Below are 20277 nucleotides of genomic sequence, written 5' to 3'. Positions count from 1 at the left end.
AGGTCTCCTTGCAAAAGAGATCTTGTTCTCAATACAATGGGACTAACCTGGTTAAATAACGATTACTTTCATCAATTCGTTTCCACGGGATGAAACAAAAACCAGAAAATGAAATGAACAAGTCAGTGTTGAATTTTTTTTTTTTATTATTATCACATGTAATCATGATATTGGATAGTATTACACAATGGGAAACAGTATACTACTTTCCTGGGAGGCATTACAGTCTATTTTGTGTTGAATGTTGGGACTATAGGTGCAATGCTTTATTTTTGGCAAATCTGGAACATTTGCACTTGCATCATAGTGCATGCAAGTTTGATTAATGTGCACTGCCTCATATGACAAAATCAGATCTGATAAAGGAGTGCACACTCAGTTGCACATTGTAGCATCCCTATGGGTATGTCACCTTCATACTACACGTGACAAGTTGCATGGAAAAAGATGACTGTTTTTGTTCTTGGCATTGTTTTTAACAATGACTGCAGTCCAGACATCAATAGATAGTGCCTTCTAATTTTCAATGATAGGTGGGGTGGGGGGATAGTGGATGAATTTAAATGCAATTCAGAGAGCTATCCTACTGCATCTGATCCAACAGACAGCAATATTCTAACATCTAACATGGTTTAATGTACCACTGTCTCTCTCACTCACTCACTTATCTTCAACCGCTTATCAAGGAGTGGGTCATAGGGGGCAACAGCTCCAGTAGGAGACCCCAGACTTCCCTTTCCAGGGCCACACTGGCCACCTCTGACTGGGGATCCTGAGGCATTCCCAGGCCAGTGTGGAGATATAATCTCTCCACCTAGTCCTGGGTTTTCCCCGGGGTCTCCTCCCAGATGGACGTGCCTGGAACACCTCCCTAGGGAGGCGGCCAATAGGCATCCAGATGCTCGAACCACCTCAGCTGTCTCCTTTCAATGCGAAGGAGCAGCAGTTCTACTCCAAGCTTCCCACGAATGGCTGAGCTTCTCACCCTATCTCTAAGGGAGACACCAGCCACCCTCCTAAGAAAGCCCATTTCAGCCGCTTGTACTCACGATATAGTCATTTTGGTCATGACCCAACATTCATGCCCATAGGTGAGTGTGAAGTGGCTGGGATGTGGATCAGCACCTCTTAATCTGTGGCCATGGTTCTCAGCAGGAAACCGATGGATTGCCTACACCAGGTAGGGAATGTGGTCCTTCCCCAAGTGAAGAAGTTGGAGTACCTCAGGGTCTTACTTCAGGAGTACAACGCAAGTCTGTACATTGTGATGTCAGTTGCATTATCACATGGGATTTCATTTTTGCGTGGTTATTTGCAGCACACAGCAGCCTGGTGAGAGGCTTTTCACTACAGGTTGTGGTTTGGATCCTCTGCACTGTCCTGGTTGTGTGCTGGAGGTGAGTTTCATGTTTAATAATCTTGCCATGGCCTGGCAATATAGTTCCATGCCACACCTCCTACAGAGTTTAGATGGCGATCAGGTAATAATATGTATATTACAGTGGTGAGATCCGTTCAGCTCTGTGCCTGACGTGCACTAGGACGCATTATTGCACAGCGGCACACAGTACTTTCGGTGTGATTGTGCACTGTTCACAGCCACTGTACATGATGAATGCCTGCCACATAAATGTTATGACATATCAACATTTCCTTTGCCCTTCCTGGCCGGAGTCCAGTGCAGGTGGACATCGGTTGTACATGATGCCGGCAGGCTTTGCTGTGATCGATCGATCTCAGAGCTCAATCAACCACGATCAGATCATTTCAGATGCTGTTTTGATGCCGTCAGAATATGTAGACAGCAATCAGATGATGCAAAAACTGCATATGGACCACCGTCAGATGTGCGTCGCATCTCGATAGCGCCAAGAGTGTTTTGAACATGCGCAACACACTCGCAATAGCTGAGTGAATGGAACCAAATATGTTGATGCTCACAGACTGCCGTCCATTGGTCTGCAGACCGCACCTCAATATTTCCCGAGTGTGGCTGGATGTGTCATTCTGACGCAATTCAGCCTCAGTCAGCATATGTGTGATGGGGGTATTAGTAAAGTTAGTGGGGGTGGGTTGTTTTGAAATGCCAAGTGTTATATACATACACACACACACACACACACACACACACACACACATATATATATATATATATATATATATATATATATATATATATATATATATATATATGGTTGTTTATTGTTGTTTGTTATGGTTAGATCTGACTCCTGTGAAGCACCTTGGGGTGACTCATGATTTGGTACTGTACTATATAAATACATTGAACTGAATTGATGTCACTGAAACAAATTCCACATGCTGGCTTTTTCCCCCACTGAAAACGCTGGAATGAAGCTTTATCGGATGCTCTCTCAGCATAAACAAACAAACAAAAAACTATTGTATGGACATGAGTTCTTATTTCATTCAGTTTTCTCAGTAAGTAAAATAAATAAATAACAATACACGGGGGGGGGGGGGTATTTTGAAATTAATTTGCAGATATGTATCGAGATTTGATTGTTTGTTTCCATGTGCATTTTGGATCTTAAAATGAATATTTCTTCCCACAGGCCATCAATCACACTGATGAACAACATAACCTGCCAAAAACTCACTAACTCAACTCGCTCTGTTTCGCACATTTTTTTGCACATTTTTATTTTACTTGCACATTCCATTTGCACATTTATTACTGTGAATGTTTAGGGTATATTTATACATGCCTTCCAGAAAGAGTGCAGCTCAAACCGAAGTCAGATTCCTTGCATTCTCTGTATACTTGGCGAATAAAAAGCTATTCCAATTCTGATTCTGATGTCTTGTTAAAAAGTGAATGCTTCTGACTGACAGTTGTATGGAGTGAATTTTGTGTGAACTTTTTGATTTGCAAAAGAGGTTGATGGACAGCACGGTGGCTTAGTGGTTAGCACTGTTGCCTCACAACAAGATGGTCATGGGATGGAGTTTGCATGTTCTCCCCGTGTTTGTGTGGGTTTCCTCCCGGTGCTCCGGCTTCCTCCCACATCCAAAGACATGCAGGTTAGGTGAAGTGGAAACTTTAAATTGACTGTAGATGTGAATGTGTTTGTCATTGTCCAGAGTGTACCGCCTCACGCCCTATGACTGCTAGGATAGGTTCCAGCCCTATGTGATCCTTAATTGGAGTAAGCCGTTTAAGTTGAAGATGTGTGTGTGTGTGTGTGTGTGTGTGCTTTAAAAAGACAAAATCCCATGCAGTTGGCAGAGATCATGTTGCAGGCACAAGAATGGCAGGTAGGTGGAGCTAGTGAGGAGAGAGAGAGAGAGAGAGAGAGAGAGAGAGAGAGAGAGAGAGAGAGAGAGAGAGAGAGAGACCGTCGGGTACAGACTGGAGGTTACCACAGGACACTTCTGTTTGTGGACCTCAGCAACAACTGGCAACAAGAGGCGCGCGAGCCAAACGGTGGCATGTTTCTTTTTCACTTTTTTTTTCTTATTGTTTTTTTTTTAACCTTTGGATAACCTGCTGCGGGGGGACACGCGTGTGTTGTGTGTCGACGGCGTTCGTGAAGGTGCGTGTGTGATATTTGATGGTTGTGTGCGTGAACCTCGTCGTCGGAACCAGAGCTTGTTTTCACCGACTGGACGCTCTCACGCGCACGGACCTAACGGGGCAGCCTGCTAGCATCTTCAGCTAGTAAAGCCGTATAACGTCAAGACGGCAGACGGTCATGACATAAAACAACAACAACACAAAAAAACCGTAAGAACCGTCGCCTCTGAGGTCATTTTATCGCCATGTTCGTGCGGTTCGTGTGGCGCTAACGGGCGCAGAGAGTTTTCTTTTTTAGCTGCGCAAGTTGTGCGCACTTGTGGCGCTCGGACTCTGTTTAAGACAATAAACGAGAACGTTTTGTTTTGTTGTTTCATTGACAAAACGGACATCAAAGTTTGCGAGGTGCTCTGAAGACTGAAGGTCACCGAGACCGGTTATCTCCTCCCCCATCAGTCTGTTATGAAGATGTGAACTCTTCCTCCCCCCTTCCTCTCTGACTGCTTTGATCTTTTTCTCTATTTGGTAGAAATAGATCAAAAGCGCCGTCTCTCTCTCTCTCTCTCTCTCTCTCTCTCTCTCTGTGACTGTTCTTTGGGGATGTATGAAAGCGTGGATGTTGTGTGTTTGAGTCCCAGCAGTCCCAGCCCTGGTTCCTTCCTTAGCATGGACTACTACCACAGACCCCCGGGTCTCGGCGGGTGCCTCGGCCCAGAAAAGGGCATCCTGAGTGGCGTAGGATTTCAACGCCCGTTTGGAGGGTCCCTGGTGACCGGCAGGCACTGGAGCGGATCCAGTCACTGTGAGTCCTACTGTAAACTGATTTAATTTCATTTTTGAACTTTTAAACACTAAAACTATATGGCACACCATATTTGGACTGAACAGTCAGTGGCAGATGTAGTGTGGGGGGGGTTCCAACCTACAACCCCCTTCCTTGCTGTTGACTAAATGTGATAAAATATGGGTAAGGTTTTGCATAAATAAAGGCTGATTGATGAACGCTGCTGTATGTAAAATTAGTTACTGCACTGCATAGCTTCGCTCATTTGACTGAAGATTTCTAGCATTTAAAATAGGAAGTGGCTATTCGCACAGCCGCCGTGTCCATAACTCTCATTTGGCTGTTCGCACAGCAAGACTCTGGTGGCAAAACTTGGAACTACTTGTATAAACAAACATACTGCATTAAATGCGAGGTATGGACATGGCCGTCATTCAAATAGGGTCGGCCTTTTGCCACCAGAGTCTTTCCGTGCGAATAGTGAAATGTTGTTGTTATGGACATGGCTGAATTAAAAAAAAAACAAAAAAAAAACATCAAAATTGAAAAATATTAAAGGCGTTAAGACATCTTGAATGCAATATGCTTGTTTATACAAGTAGTTCCAAGTTTTGCCACCAGAGTCTTGCCGTGCGAATAGCCAAATAAGAGTTATGGACACGACCGCCATGCGAATAGCCACGGCCTTTAAAATAAATAATGGAATCTTAAAAACTTTGACTGTAGAGTCAGTATTTAGCTTCCCAGATTGTCATAGAATGCAGGGGAAAAAAGCTATAGATTTTGTACATGTTTTGGTTGGATATGACCCCAGAACTCCCTAGTTGAGGGGGGTGCTTTTGGTACACTCAACCTGTATCACCTACCAGCTCATAACACATGCTTGGTAAACTTGTAGCACCTTGGTCAAGTCATGGCACTTTTTTAAATCTGCAAGTAGACTCAGTGTTATAGCGTTTTGGTTACACTTGCTGATGGCGTAACAAGCAGTAAGTCCCTTTGGCTGCTCCCTTGTTTTGGCTCAGGGTTACCACAGCAGATCTGCATGTTGATTTGGCACAATTTTTACACCGGATGCCCTTCCTGACACAAACTTCACATTATATGGAGAAATGTGGCAGGGGTGGGGTTTGAACGGGAACTTTCTCCACTGAAACCAAGCGCACTAACAACTTGTCTACCACCTCTGGATTGCGTAAGAAACAGTAAATCGCACAAATCACACTCTTTCAACACAGCACAATGTATTCCATGTCTCTACAAACCAGGGCTGACCACAGCGGAGGTCAGACATGTACAGTAATTTATTCCCTTTTCTTTATATTTACCACAGCTGCAAGCTAACACTTAGCACCACATGCTACACTTGACCAAGGTACTAATAGTTGGCCATGCACGTGCTACAAGTTGGTGTGCTACGAACGTCTGGTATTTATATTGTATATTTATATTTTTGCAGATTGTTTTCTTTTTTACTTTCACTTTTGATACTCTGTGTGCTTCTTACCCTGTGTGCTGCTATACAATGCTGCTGGAACCTCAATTTCCCTGAGGGAGTCTTCCCAAGGAATCAATAAGTTCTGTCTAATCTAACTGGTAGGTGATACGTGTTGACAATAAACCACTTAACCAAGTCATAAGCCCCCCACCTTCACCTGACACTAGTTCCGCACATGGGCAGTGACTTTTATTTTTGTTTGTTTGGTTGTTTATTTGATTGGTTTTGTTTTTTGACAAAGGGCTGTGTTATCCATTATTTATTTATTTCACCTGCACATAATGTAGTGCAATATAATAAAAAAACATATAAAATCTAATAGCAGTAGGTAAAAAAGTGACTTGAACAACAGAGTAGTAAAAAGCAGATAGGAGTGACTGAGGGAATAACTTAAACTGTCATTGGTAAAATTGTTCAATAGATAATTTAAGATGTCCACCAGGCCATCTTCACTATGAAAATTTTTTTACACTATTTTTTCACACTCTATAATACAAATTATCAGTAAGCCATTGATTAAAAAGAAATATACTTTGTGTCACAGATGTTCATTTATTCTGCTTTGTAATGATGGCAGAAGTAATTTGGAATGTGGAGTGACAATACGAGGTCTGTCCATAAAGTATACCTTTTTATTATTTTTTTTTTAACTATATGGATTTGATTCATATGTTTTCACGTCAGACAAGCTTGAACCCTTGTGCGCATGTGTGAGTTTTTCCACGCCTGTCGGTGACGTCATTCGCCTGTGAGCACGCCTTGTGGAAGGAGTGGTCCCGCCCCGTCGTCGGATTTTCATTGTCTGGAAATGCCGGAATGATTTGGGGTTTTTTTCCATCAGAATTTTTTCAGAAGCTGTTAGAGACTGGCACCTGGAAACCATTCAAAAAATTTATCTGGCTTTCGGTGAAAATTTTACGGGCTTCACAGAGAATAAGGACTATTACTACAGCTTTAAGGATGGCCCACAATGGCGCTCGGCGCACCGCGCTGCCGGAAAATGGCTGATGTCCAGCTCTTGTGATAACCAGAGAAAGAGCACACGATGGTCTCGTATCCACACAGCCATCCATTTAGAAATGGTCTGATGGCTTGTGCCGCGTCGTCGCAACTCGGAGCGCGGCGCGCTGAGCGTCCTTAAAGGGGTCCTTAAAGCTGTAGTAACAGACCTTATTCTCTGTGAAGCCCGTAAAATTTTCACCGAAAGCCAGATAAATTTTTCGAATGGTTTCCAGGTGCCAGTCTCTAACAGCTTCTGAAAAAATTCTGATGGAAAAAAACCCCAAATCATTCCGCCATTTCCAGACAATGAAAATCCGACGACGGGGCGGGACCACTCCTTCCACAAGGCGCGCTCACAGGCGAATGACGTCACCGATAGATGTGGAAAAACTCACGCATGCGCACAAGGGTTCAAGCTTGTCTGACGTGAAAACATATGAATCAAATCCATATAGTTAAAAAAAAAAATAAAAAGGTACGATACTTTATGGACAGACCTCGTATTTGGCTCTTTATTCATTTGCCGAGATTAGTTCTGGATTCCCAGCTTCTCAAAACCTTTCATTCCATTCTTTGTAACTTCTGTCTCTTTGGATAAATTAATTTAATGAATTGTTCATTCAGACTTCTGGCTGTTTTTTCACTTGTCATCAACAACCACTTTGGCTCATTCGAGTTACTTTTCATTCATTCTCTTGATTGTGCATTATATTCATACAGTGCATGGTTGATAGCGATTTCTTGTCCCTCAAGATCATCTGTTGATGAATGTGACTTCGCAAACTCATTGGAGAAGTACATTTCTAATAATTTACTATTCATCAAGTCTTCCTAGTACTCTTGATCATTTAGAATCATTGTGACTTGAACTTCTTGAAGCAGTTTATTAATGATGCAACCAGAGGTGGGACATTATTGCGTTCACCTGGTTCCCACATAACTGTCTTGTGTATTTTATTTATGTATTTTAGCAAGATATCTTAAGAATGCCAATTGGATTTTGTTCAAACATAGCAAGTACACTGGGCCTATGTATTGAAGAAGTGATTTGATATCGGTTGTGGTCTGCCAATGGTCTTTCAAGGGAAAATTTCTATCCCCATTGTAGTACTTAGGAAAATGATGAATACACACACACACACACACACACACACACACACACACACACACACACACATATATATATATATATATATATATATATATATATATATATAGTTTTACAACCCCAATTCCAATGAAGTTGGGGCATTGTGTAAAATGTAAATAAAAACAGAATACAATGATTTGCAAATCCTGTTCAACCTATATTCAGTTGAATACACCACTGATAAACTCTTATTGAGTGTTATTAGAAGGAAACGTGATGTAACACAGTGGTAAGCATACCACTGTCCCAGCTTTTTTGAAATGTGTTGCAGGCATCCATTTCAAAATGAGCAAATATTTGCACAAAAACAATAAGGTTTATCAGTTCGTAAATTAAATATCTTGTCTTTGTGGTGTATTTAATTGAATATAGGTTGAAGAGGATTTGCAAATCATTGTATTCTGTTTTTATTTACATTTTACAGAACGTGCCAACTTCATTGGAATTGGGGTTGTACTTTGAAAAGTGGCTGTTGGTGTTACTGCTCTCTCTAAGCACTTTTGCCCATTGTTTATTAAGGCTTCCTGCTCTTGTTCCTTCTTATGTCCTTAAGGAGCTCCAGAATCTGTACACTTAAAAACATATTCATTCGGCCCTGTGATTGTTTACTTAGCTCACTTTTCATTCAATTCATTCCTTGAGATTTCCTGCTCTTCAAAATTTTCATTGTGGTCATTGTTTATTGTAACTTTCCTTTCATGTAGTACATCATTCATTAAGACTTACTTTTCTTGGTTCAGTTAATCGTCATCAACATGTATTTGGGTTTGTCTGGCTTATTTTTAATTCATTCTGTTAATCATGAATTCCTGCTCCTCAGAGTTATTCGTAGCATGAGCCATTCATTGTGACTTCCTGCTTCTCGGCCAGGATCATTGAAATTGGAATTGTGACTTAGTGCAATTTATTTAAGCCCCATTCTCATTTTCATGAATATGCATCCTGGAAAGACACTTGCATGCAGTTTGTTGACAGATCATCTGTACCATCTTGTACCATGTGGCATGTGGAAAAACAAATATAACATACTCATAGCATAGTATTACTTTAGCACAACCTTGCCACTTATGTAAAACCACCGTGTGTGTCCCCCACCTGCTGTCAGGAGCGACACACGGTCAGACAGGCGTGAACAATACCGCAGTGATGGTTTAGTGCACGCTCGTGCGTACGCATAACCACAGTGTGAGCATGTGGAACGTGTGGCACCACATTGTGCTCCCACAGCAGCAAAGCAAAATTAGATGCTGGACATATGTACCTAAATCAACAAATATATGGAAGCCCACAATAATGCGAAGCACAGATTCAGAACATTATAGGAACATTATAGCAGACTAGGGATGGGTATTGAGAACCCGTTTCTTTCGGGTATCGTTAAGAAATGATTCAATCCACCGACATCAATAAGCTTTTTGCTTAACGATTCGGTCCTTCAGAGTGGCCGTTATTTTGGGGGGTGTTTGTCAGGAAAATTATAATTTCTCTACATTGATTACGGACCCGCTGCAGGGTCTGTAATCAATGTAATCCGTAATCAACTTTTCTGCAGCATGGTTTTGCTTTGAACCTTGAACCAATCGAAGCAGTGGTTTGCAGATTGAAGCAGTGCTTCGATCTATTGCTTCGTTTATTCTTTCTTTCTTTCGCTTAATTTTCCCCCGCTAAAACCCTAAAGAGCATACGTCTGTGAGTATTATTTACCTTTTTTATGTTAAACCGACCCGTTATGGTGTTCTGAAACAGTTGATAGATGAATTTTATAACTTGAAAACGGGAGCAATGCTAACGCGTTAGCATGTCTATGGCATTTTCAGTGTTAAAAGTAAGCATTAAGCAGTTGCAGCTGTCATCACGTTCGGGTGCATTTGTTTTCAAATTGTAATATTTTTTAAATTTATTTTTGTTTATATATTAATAATCAAATGATTATTATATACAATATATACTTATTATATACGTTTTAGAGAAAGAGATGAAAAGAACCTGAATAGAAACCCGACAGAAAATATAAAACCAACTAACAATGAACATACATAAATAAATAAATAAATACATACATACAGAAATAAATAAGTGTTTCCTGTGAACACCTAGTGACTCTTACACCTCCATTTCATCCCTGTCTTATTTAAGTTTAATGACAGTTTGTTTCGGTCAAATCATATTTTCAGTGTGTTAATTTCTTCAGTGATTTCCGCCAGAACTATCTGCCAAGCTAGAAAACTGCTGCATCCAAGTAAGGGCCGAATACTACTGGAATGAATTTGAATAAGTTGTTTTTTTTTTTTTTTTCTCACCTAAATGGATGCTGCATTCACTCCAGTTTATCGTCTGGAATAGTCCCAGATTGCATTTCAGAGCATCTAGAATTGAAACATTTTCGTGCAGGTGGTGTTGGGGGGTAATTTTGGGTTTCAACTTTTTTTGTTTTTCACCACTTTCATCCCTGAATATGTCAATCGTGAGTCACTTTTGTGCAGATTAAAGTTACTAACTGGGACTCCTGTCTTGTTGCGAGAAAGAAACGAGAATCGTCCTCCATTCTGTTCACACAGCTCCAAACGCTGCGCGGCTCTCTGCCAAGTCAAGTTAGAATGATAGAGTCCAGTCGGAATTATTAACTTCAAAGCGAAACACTGTTTTGTTTATTTTTATTTATGTCCAGAGATCAAGGATACAGTGACCAATTTCATATTTATTTACTTTAAGACTCAATGAAATACATAGAAAACCTGTAAAGCCTACTTTTAGTACAGAATTCACGAGGTATCGATAAGGGAATTGATAAGGAATTGGATTGAGAAGCAGAATCGATAATTGCATCGATATCGATAAAATCTTATCAATACCCATCCCTATAGCAGAGAGACAGGTATAAGAGGTAGAGCTCAATCCTCTACCACCAGAGAAAAGCTAACTACCGAGAGAAGGAAAGAGAGAGGAGAACAAAAGACATTTATTTTTGCAGCCATACAGAATTGCAGACGTATCACAGGAGTCATGCACAGCAAGACAGTTTTGACTTATTGTTAAAATTTTAAACAAACTAATTTCAGACAAGTTATTGAAATTAACATCACCTCTGTCATTTTACAAAGTGAAAATATCAGCTATATGTTTTAGTTTTAAAGTAATACACTAATTTTGAAGGTTTTAACATTTACAGACACATGCTGAAATGCATTATGGGAAAATTATTTTCCTGTCATCAGTGATTGGTCAGTATATAACACACAAGTTACTGTAATGTGTGTGTGTGTGTTGGTTTTTTACAAATAAATCTGTATTTGTAAATATGTTATTTTTTCCAGTTGTGAAAAAAGGCAGTTTGAAAACTGAAAATTCTGTTTAAGTGATTCAGCACTTTTAGCGAATGTGTGGCATTTGGTATTCACACTGCCAGGAACACTGTCATCTACTTGGCCAGTAGATGGCAATTTTCCCATAATGCATTTTGGCATGTGTGTCTGTAAATGCTAAAACCTTCAAAATTAGTGCATTACTTTAAAACTAAAACATATAGCTGATATTTTCACATTGTAAAATGACAGCGGTAGGGCTGGGTACCCAACTTCGGTTCTTTTGTGGCACAGACCAAAATGTTTTGGTATTACCGAGTATCAAAACATGCCTCGTCTTTCGGTGCTACATTTCGGTACCCAGAGGTTAAACACATGATCAAGACTTGACAATTCCCTTATCGGTCCTTTAGAGTGGCCGTTGTTTTTGAGGGCGTTTGTTGGGAAAATGATCATTTCTCTACGTTGATTGCAGTAATCAACCACTTCTGTAACGGCTCCGCTTTGAAGCACTGAACCATTTCTCAGAATGTTTCAAAGGAAAGTTTTTTTTTTTTGGTTGCTAGAATGTTTGATAATAACATTAGCACAAATGGTTTGAGAACATTAGGCCTAACATCCTGGGAACATTTTTAAGGAAAGTTTCTTTTTGGTTCCCAGATCGTTTGACGTTAACATTAGCACAGATGTTTTGACAACTTTAGGCCTTACATCCTGGGAATGTTTTTAAGAAAAGTTTTTTTTTTTTTGGTTCCCAGAACATTTGACATTAATGTTAGAACAAATGTTTTGACAACACAAGGCCTAACATTCTGGGAAGTTTTTTAAAGAAAGTTTCTTTTTGAACATTCTGCTAATGTTACATTAAGTCACCTAAAAATATGTTTCATCCAAACATTCCCATAACATTCTGATAACATTACCTAAAGTCACAGTCTAGTCATTGAAAGACATTTGAAGAAAGAAAAACTGCAAGACTAGGATACATACATACATACATTTTAATACATTTGTCAATTTTTTCTTAACTATAAACATGACTTGTAAGTATATAAAAAAGGAGTAATAACATTAGGAAAACATTCTAGAACCATTTCTCATAGCCCTAACCTAAATATAACCAATATATAACATTACCACAATGTTACATGTTAGCTGGAGTAGAAGTTCAACATCCTGACAAAAGGATCCTCCTCATGCAGGTTCTCACATTATCCAGCTCAATGGAACAGTACAGTAGAGCCATCTATCAGGACCATGCTATCAATGGCCATGGTTGCAGTGTGATGATGGGTGGGTTTGGATAACCATGCTTGAGAAAGGTAGAGTTTTGAAGGCCATGAACAACTGTGTGATCACTAATTATTACCTCACTAACTAGTTCCTGGAAATCTTGAAACAGCTCTTCCTTGCCTGAATGTGGACACTGCTACAGTGGCCTTATGATCTCAGATCCCATGGCAGGAAAACTGTGACCTCTTGAGTGCAGTAAAGGTATTCATCATTGAACAACTGATCATTGAACAAACTGCTGTGACATTTTTCAGTTTAATGCAGCAGTGGTGCAAGGCATGTGCCCTTCCCAATCTTTGATAATACAAGTGCTGATTTCCAGATCCTCTTCTATTTTCTAATTCTGACATTTGATCACTATTGCCCATCATCTCAGCTTCATAACAACCTGGTTTCTTTTTTGGGTCTTCTTCTAGGTCACACTTTAAGGTGCCATGTCTGTCACCACCCCCACTGGTGAACTATGAACATGCAACCAACCATCTGTTGGCTCAGCACCAACATGCAACAGCAAAAAAACAGACTTTGCTTGTATTTAGTACCTTATGACTGCATATTACTCTAGTTCCTTCTCAGTTTAGAGAGGTGGCATGAAGACTAGCAGCTCTTTTTCACCTCAAGAAAGAAGAAACCCGAAAATGGGTCTTTTTAAGATGCATCACATCTGGTATATTTTTGGCTAAAAACATGATGAATATCTGTTTTTGAAACACCTGGCTTGCTGAAAAGATGCTTAATATGACCCCTTTAAATGCAGTTATGCAGGAGTAAAAATCCCATATTTACGTAATCACCAGTTCAGGCTTTTGGCCTGTTTGATGCAATCATGTGCACGCCGTGTGAGAACTGCATGGAAACACTAATATTATGGAGTCAGTAGGCCTGAGAGTCAGATCTGTGGGGAACGAGGCGGAGATGTCACTGTGACATGTCTCTTGCACAACAGAGTCGAAATGAGAGAGCGAGGGAGAGCGGGAGACATATAACAAGAGGAGATTGCCCGTAAATTAAAGCTGTAAAGATAGGAAGGTTGCCTTTTGTGTGCCTGTGTGCCTGACTGGAATGAAAAGCGTTGAGCAGGTTCAAAGGTCAGAAGCTGTATGCAGGGGCAGGCGTGCACACACATTTAGACTTTGCTGCAGTGAATGTAAGCAGCGGATGGGGGATAGCGGGTGACTGTGTGTATTTGGGGCTAATACAGAGCAGTGACTCACTGACAATTGGGAAGTGACCTACATCTCTCTCTCTCTCTCTTTTTTTCTCCTTCTCTCTGCCTCTTTCTTTCTTGCGTCAGCTGCCCAGTCATCACTTCTCCACAGTGAATGACCTCTGTCTTTTTGTCTGTTGACGAGACACACACACACACACATTCACACACACTCTGTTTGTCTGGGAATGTCAGGGTACACTGACCAAGTTTGACCCAAGTGTGTGAAAAGAGAGGAGGCGGCTGGTTTGTTGTTTGTCTCTGTATAGATGTCTTTATTTCTCTGTGTCATCACACCGCCATGAGATAAAAGCTGAAAGAGTGGCTGTAGAAACTCGGTTATTAATTCATATGTTCGAGACACATTCCTCCAGCATATCACATCTGCATTTGACTGCACAAGCTTTTCTTCTCTCATGTCATATCTTTGATATTTATCTGAGACAAGAGGAGGAACACAATATTTTATCATTTTCACAACCAGTTATTTCTGAACAGTTTCTGGCTATTCTTCAATGCACCATCTTGCCGCACAAGCATGGTGTGTGTTGGGAAATTAATGGGCTTACAAATAAGTCCACCAGCACCCGTGAATAATGCATTTTTGAAAAACAAATTTTTAAGATATCTTTGACTTATGCACAGTACTATGTATTGTACTATGTGTTTCCTTTCCTGAAAGTGTGAAGCCACGTACACTTTTGTAAGTGGTTAAAGGCTGTAATAAAAAGGTGGAATGGCCTGTCTCAGTAATGTTACTGTCAGACTGTTTTTCAGAAATTGTTTTTTTTGTAACAAAAAAAACATAGTTACATTTTGTAGTTTATTTATTCATTATGCTTGAGCTCAGAAATTTCCAGAAGAAAACTCCAGATCCTGATCCCACATAGTTTATCATAAATGCAGACCTGTACGAGGGTCTATCCAAAAAGTATCGTACCTTTTTATTTTTTGCAAAAACCATATGGATTTGAATCATGTGTGATTGCATCAGCCAAGGTTGAACCTTTGTGCGCATGCGTGATTTTTTTCACGCCTGTCGGTTGCGTCATTCGCCTGTGAGCAGGCTTTGAGTGAGCAGTGGTCCACCTCTCTCGTCGGATTTTTATTGCGAATAAATGTCTGAACGATTTGGAGCTTTGCTGCATCAAATTTTTCTAGAAACTGTGAGAGACCTCCAGGTGGACACCATTCGGAAAATTTAGATGGCTTTCAGCGATGATTTTATGGGGATTACACAGATTAAGGAGTGCTCCAGCCGTTTTAAGACCGCCCACAGCGCTCTGAGCGCCGATCGACAGGCTCACACCCCGCTCAAACAACCAGATCATTTCCAAAGTGAAGGCTTTGTTGATCCGGGACGTCGTCTAACTTTTACAAAAAAGGCAGAAGATGTGGACATCAGCACTTTTTCGGCACATTCTACTGTTACAGGAGTTTTTTTCATGGAAAGAGAAGTGGAGGATTGCGCCACTGTGCCGCTCATGGCACGGGACAAAACCACCTCCGTGTTGGTCTCACAGGACGGCTTTCAGATGGCTCAGACGACTTCTGGTTGCTTTTCAGTCGTGCGAGTATCCGAGAAATTGTGTATGAGCTGGACATGCCCCAACATGTCCTGTGAGGCTTCATCATGGCGGTGCTTTGCGCCATGCGGCTCTGCCGTGATGCGCGGAGTTCCTTCGCTCCTCTTTCCATGACAAAAACTCCTGTAACAGTGGAATGTGCCGTTCATTTCTAAACTGGATGCTGTCTTGATCCGGTATGTCCTCTGACTAGCACAGGAATTGCGGAAGACGTGAACATCAGCACTTTTTCGGCACATTGAGACAGACGTGTGGAGGAACTCCCCGCATCGCGGCGGAGCCGCATGGCGCAAAGCACCGCTGTGATGAAGCCTCACAGGACATGTTGGGGCATGTCCAGCTCATACACAATTTCTCGGATACTCACACGACTGAAAAGCAACCAGAAGCCATCTGAGCCATCTGAAAGCCGTCCTGTGAGACCAACACGGAGGTGGTTTTGTCCCGCGCCATGAGCGGCACAGTGGCGCAATCCTCTGCTTCTCTTTCCATAAAAAAAACTCCTGTAACAGTAGAATGTGCCGAAAAGGTGCTGATGTCCACATCTTCTGCCTTTTTTGTGAAAGTTAGACGACGTCCCGGATCAACAAAGCCTTCACGTTGGAAATGATCTGGTTGTTTGAGCGGGGTGTGAACCTGTTGATCGGCGCTTGGAGCGCGCCGCACTCTCAGACGCTGTGGGCGGTCTTTAAACCAGCTGGAGCACTCCTTAATCTGTGTAATCCCCATAAAATCGTCGCTGAAAGCCATCTAAATTTTCCGAATGGTGTCCAGCTGGAGGTCTCTCACAGTTTCTGGAAAAATTTGATGCAGCAAAGCTCCAAATCGTTCAGACATTTATTCGCAATAAAAATCCGACGAGAGGGGTGGACCACTGCTCACACAAAGCCTGCTCACAGGCGAATGACGCAACCGACAGGCGTGAAAAAACCCACGCATGCGCACAAAGGTTCAAGCTTGGCTGATGCAATCACACGTGATTCAAATCCATATGGTTTTTGAAAAAAATAAAAAGGTCCGATACTTTTGGACAGACCTCGTATGTAAAGCCAGTCACGTGGTCCTGCATCACATCCTGCATGCACATGTTGGTTCTGGAGTCATAGTTAATTATAAGTCATTAAAGGGTATTTCTTAATCCAGTCAACACTATTAAAAAAATCTATGCCAGATTATGAATAATTTCTTTCATGTCTTTAACTTGTGAGGGCCCTGATATAGCTGGTAAAAATTTACAAAATAACACAATGTTAAAATACCCTTGGCCGTATGAGCATTGTGTTCTTTATAATTTGCAGTTGTTTAATTAATCATCAAGATCCTGTTGTCTTATGTACAATTTGTACATGTTCAGTAAAGCCCCTCTATCAATCAATCAATCAATCGTACACAATATTTATGCTTTAATGGTATCTGCAGGAGAGCGTGTGTGTATGTCTACATGAGCTTTTCACAAGAGAGGAAGCTAGCTTTGAGTTAGCAGAAGTTAGCATGCACGCTAATGTTGGCGAAATGTCTTCTAAATTACGTCAGAGGTGTTATTAGGTTCCAAAAAGCAATGTTTTCAGTTTTAGAAGTGTTTATTTCTTGCTAGCTTTATAATATAGCTATACATAATATATGCTAAAGGTGTTATATTTAGTCAAAAACGAAGCAAAGTTAGTAGCTGGTGACACCAGAAGTGACGTCACCACGCTAATGTCCGTGAGCTCATACCATAAAAATAGGTACAGAATGTGACTTTTTAACTTCTTAAATTACCAAGAAATGTTCCCTGTGAATTTTAAGACTCTGGCAGTAATAGGACTGGACCTATGTTGATCACAGACAGATGGACGGACGGACACAAAGCCTTTGCAATACCCATGGCCATATTTGATGGGCTTGGGTAATAAGCCAGAATGCATGTGAAAATTCAAGATGGATTCATAGCCAGTTTGATACACAGTCAGGTTCTCAAATCAGGATCTGATTGACACTGACATGGGAGTGACACGTGCCTAAATTGACATGAAAAGCCTAAGAAAGCCTGAAGTAATTTGACAGCATGCCTTTTTTTGCATTGTCCTTGGATTTGTACTAAACAGATCACACACTGAGCCCATTTTCCCTTAATTGGAGTAAGTGGTATAAAAATTGAATGAGTGACAGAAATGACCATCACGTTGGAAAGAGGTTTGTGATGAGGTGCGCATGCTAACAAATATTTTTCACTGATGCACTGCAGCAAAACATTCGTAATTGTAGCCAGTTTACTTACGAGGGTAGGCTGAAAAGTTCTAAGGCTCCCCATGAAGGAGTAATGCATTAACTGCATTATACTGAGCCTTAGAACTTTTCAGCCTACCCTTGTATGTTCATACTGCTGATTATTAACTCATCCAACTGACAGAGGAGGAGAAAACCTATTGTGTGTGTCTGTAATCAGGATACCTCACAAAGGGCTGGATAAATATTTACACAGAAGGTCATTGTCTCTCTCACACTCATCTTCAACCGCTTACTCCAATTAAGGGTCACAAGGGGGCTGGAGCCTATCCCAGCAGTCACAGGGTGTGAAGCGGGGTACACCCTGGACATGACGCTAGTCTGTCGCAGGACCACATATAGACAGACAAACACATTCACACCCGCACGCACACCGACGGACAATTTAAAGTTTACAATCCACCTAACCTGCATGTCTTTGGATGTGGGAGGAAGCCAGAGCACCCTGAGGGAACCCACACAAACACGGGGACTTCATGCAAACTCCACAGTGAAAGGCCACAGGTGGGAATCAGTCACATGGCCATCTTCTTGTGAAGTAACAGCGCTAACCACTATTCCACATGCTGTCCATTGTGTATCTCTTTTAACTAAAATACTCCAAGAGATGTGTTTATCTCTTTGTTTCTTATGATATCACAAAGACGTGGTGAATTATGTCTGAATTCTGACTATCCACCTCAGTCCTAGTTTTTCTTTTCTCATGATGCATTTTTTTCAGTGCTAAAGAAGGGGTTATGTTTGGGGTCAACAATATTATTAAGAGACAGTATTTATAAGAGACAGGCAGGTGGTGATTTATGATCCCTTCAGATTTGTCTCAATTATTTATTTATGTTTTAGGGGTAGATATATGTTAAAAATGAACAAAAATCACATGTTAATTAATTAATTTTTTTTATCCTTGATAGGGTCTGCTTTTTTTGGAGGGTCCTGGAAATTTGGGGTCAAAATGAACCAAAATGGCAAAATCTAAATTTTAGGTTTTCGAATGCTCACATTTCCATGTGCCCTGAGTGAGCCAAATTGATTTTTATTGTTAGTCTATCAGGTATGGACTCTCCAAAAATGTGACAATTTTGGCAGCTGACTTAGGGCTCAGCCCATAGGTGGCACTGCAATTCGCTTTTTTTTTTATAATTATGCACATGTACACAGGGGTGGTGTGGCCTGCGCCATTCGTCAGCCAAGGGCTTCTTTTTGCATGTGATGATAGATTGGGACCTCTTACTTTGATTTTGATGAAAATTTTGGCAGCTGACTTTGGACGCACTAGGATGGGGGTACTTTTTGCTGGGAAAATGGAAAATGAACACTTTTTTTCACAGTGATTTCCCCATCTGCCCTAAGTCAAAGTAACAAAATATGGCTCATATTGTCACTCAGCATCTCTAGTTTCAGTGGTAAAGAGAGTTTTTGGCTGGTTTTGGAATTGACCCCTTTTGCACGAGTTTTGTTGGACCACTTTACGAAGAGGCCAAATATGGTAAATTGGCAACTTCCTCCGATTTTCATGAAAGTTGCAGAATTTGGCAAAAATAAAGACTTTCCAGTAACCATATATTTCATGAACCATTTGTCCTATTCTCATCAAATTTTTGTACGTTTTTCATAATAACCAAACCTTGTTTATTTTTTGCAGTTTAGTACCTATTTGGCCACCAGGTGGAAACCTACAACCAGAATGGCTTGCCACACTGCACTCAAACTTAGAGGCCCCTTTACCTTGTTATGGGAGCAAATTCTGCAAGTTTCATGAAAATTGCAGCCTTGTGACAGACTGATGTCCTAGGATGGCTGCTGGGAAAACATCCAGCCCCCTGTGACCCTTAATTGGAGTAAGCAGTTGAAGATGAGTGAGTGAGTGTTTTGATTGCATGTTTTAATATGCTGAGTTAAATTTTTTATGTTTTAAAGCGGGAGGAAGAAATTTGCCCTCAGAATTGAAACTAGTTGCTTAAAAGCAGAACTGAGAACCAATACATAGCCACAAACTAGCAAATACATAAAAAGAAGAAATTAAGAGGACGTAGGAGCAGTCGAGAAGTTGAGTAGAGCTCACACGGTGGTTTCAGGAACTGTTGGCTTTTGTGTCAGCGAGAATTGAGTAAAGACAAATAGAGATGGATGAAGTGGAGGGATGATGACTGAGGAAGAGGAAGGCATGTGAAGGAGAATATGTGAGTTTAGGCATATTCTGTATTTCTCCTCATAGAGAAGAGAAATACAGGTCTGGTCTTTAATCTTGGCTTCGTTTTGTTGTCTGTCTGTAAACAGATCAGACCAGCGGAGCAGCAGAGGGGAGTTGAGCCTCTACCATAGTGGAATGTCTGGTATGGCTACTTCAGTAGGGGGAGGGGAGAAACAAACTGTGTTAGGTTAGAGGTGAGAGTGAATGGTGGAGGAGACGTGGACGTCCTGGTTTCTTAAAGTGAGGGTCACGACCTCTGAATGTGCCACAGCCTGTCTTTGTCAGGTCTCAAACAAAAATAAAGTGACAGCTGGTCTATAAAAAGCCTGGAGTGGACAGTAACATTTTATTATTTATGATTTCGGAGCATGCATGCTTCTTAAAACCCTGGTCCCACTGAATAATAAAGCCATGAATAATGAGCCACGTATGGATTTGTCAGAAATGTCAGTGATTAT

The 20277-nt window shown here is 41.0% G+C and overlaps 1 protein-coding gene across 1 annotated transcript in view; it reads left to right on the top strand.

The window, feature by feature from the left end:
• The first annotated feature begins 3328 nt into the window (after positions 1-3328).
• Positions 3329-20277, top strand: part of LOC117527660 (retinoic acid receptor alpha-B-like) — a 70757-nt gene continuing 53808 nt past the window's right edge. The window contains exon 1 of the mRNA XM_034190099.1: positions 3329-4340. Within this exon, the coding sequence (XP_034045990.1) occupies positions 4139-4340 (202 nt within the window). The 5' untranslated portion in view covers positions 3329-4138. The remainder of the gene's footprint in view (positions 4341-20277) is intronic.

The sequence above is a fragment of the Thalassophryne amazonica genome, chromosome 16 (assembly GCF_902500255.1).
Source record: "Thalassophryne amazonica chromosome 16, fThaAma1.1, whole genome shotgun sequence".
Lineage (NCBI taxonomy): Eukaryota > Metazoa > Chordata > Actinopteri > Batrachoidiformes > Batrachoididae > Thalassophryne > Thalassophryne amazonica.
Note: the sequence above shows the minus strand (reverse complement) of the source record. Positions and strands in the feature narration are given on the sequence as shown.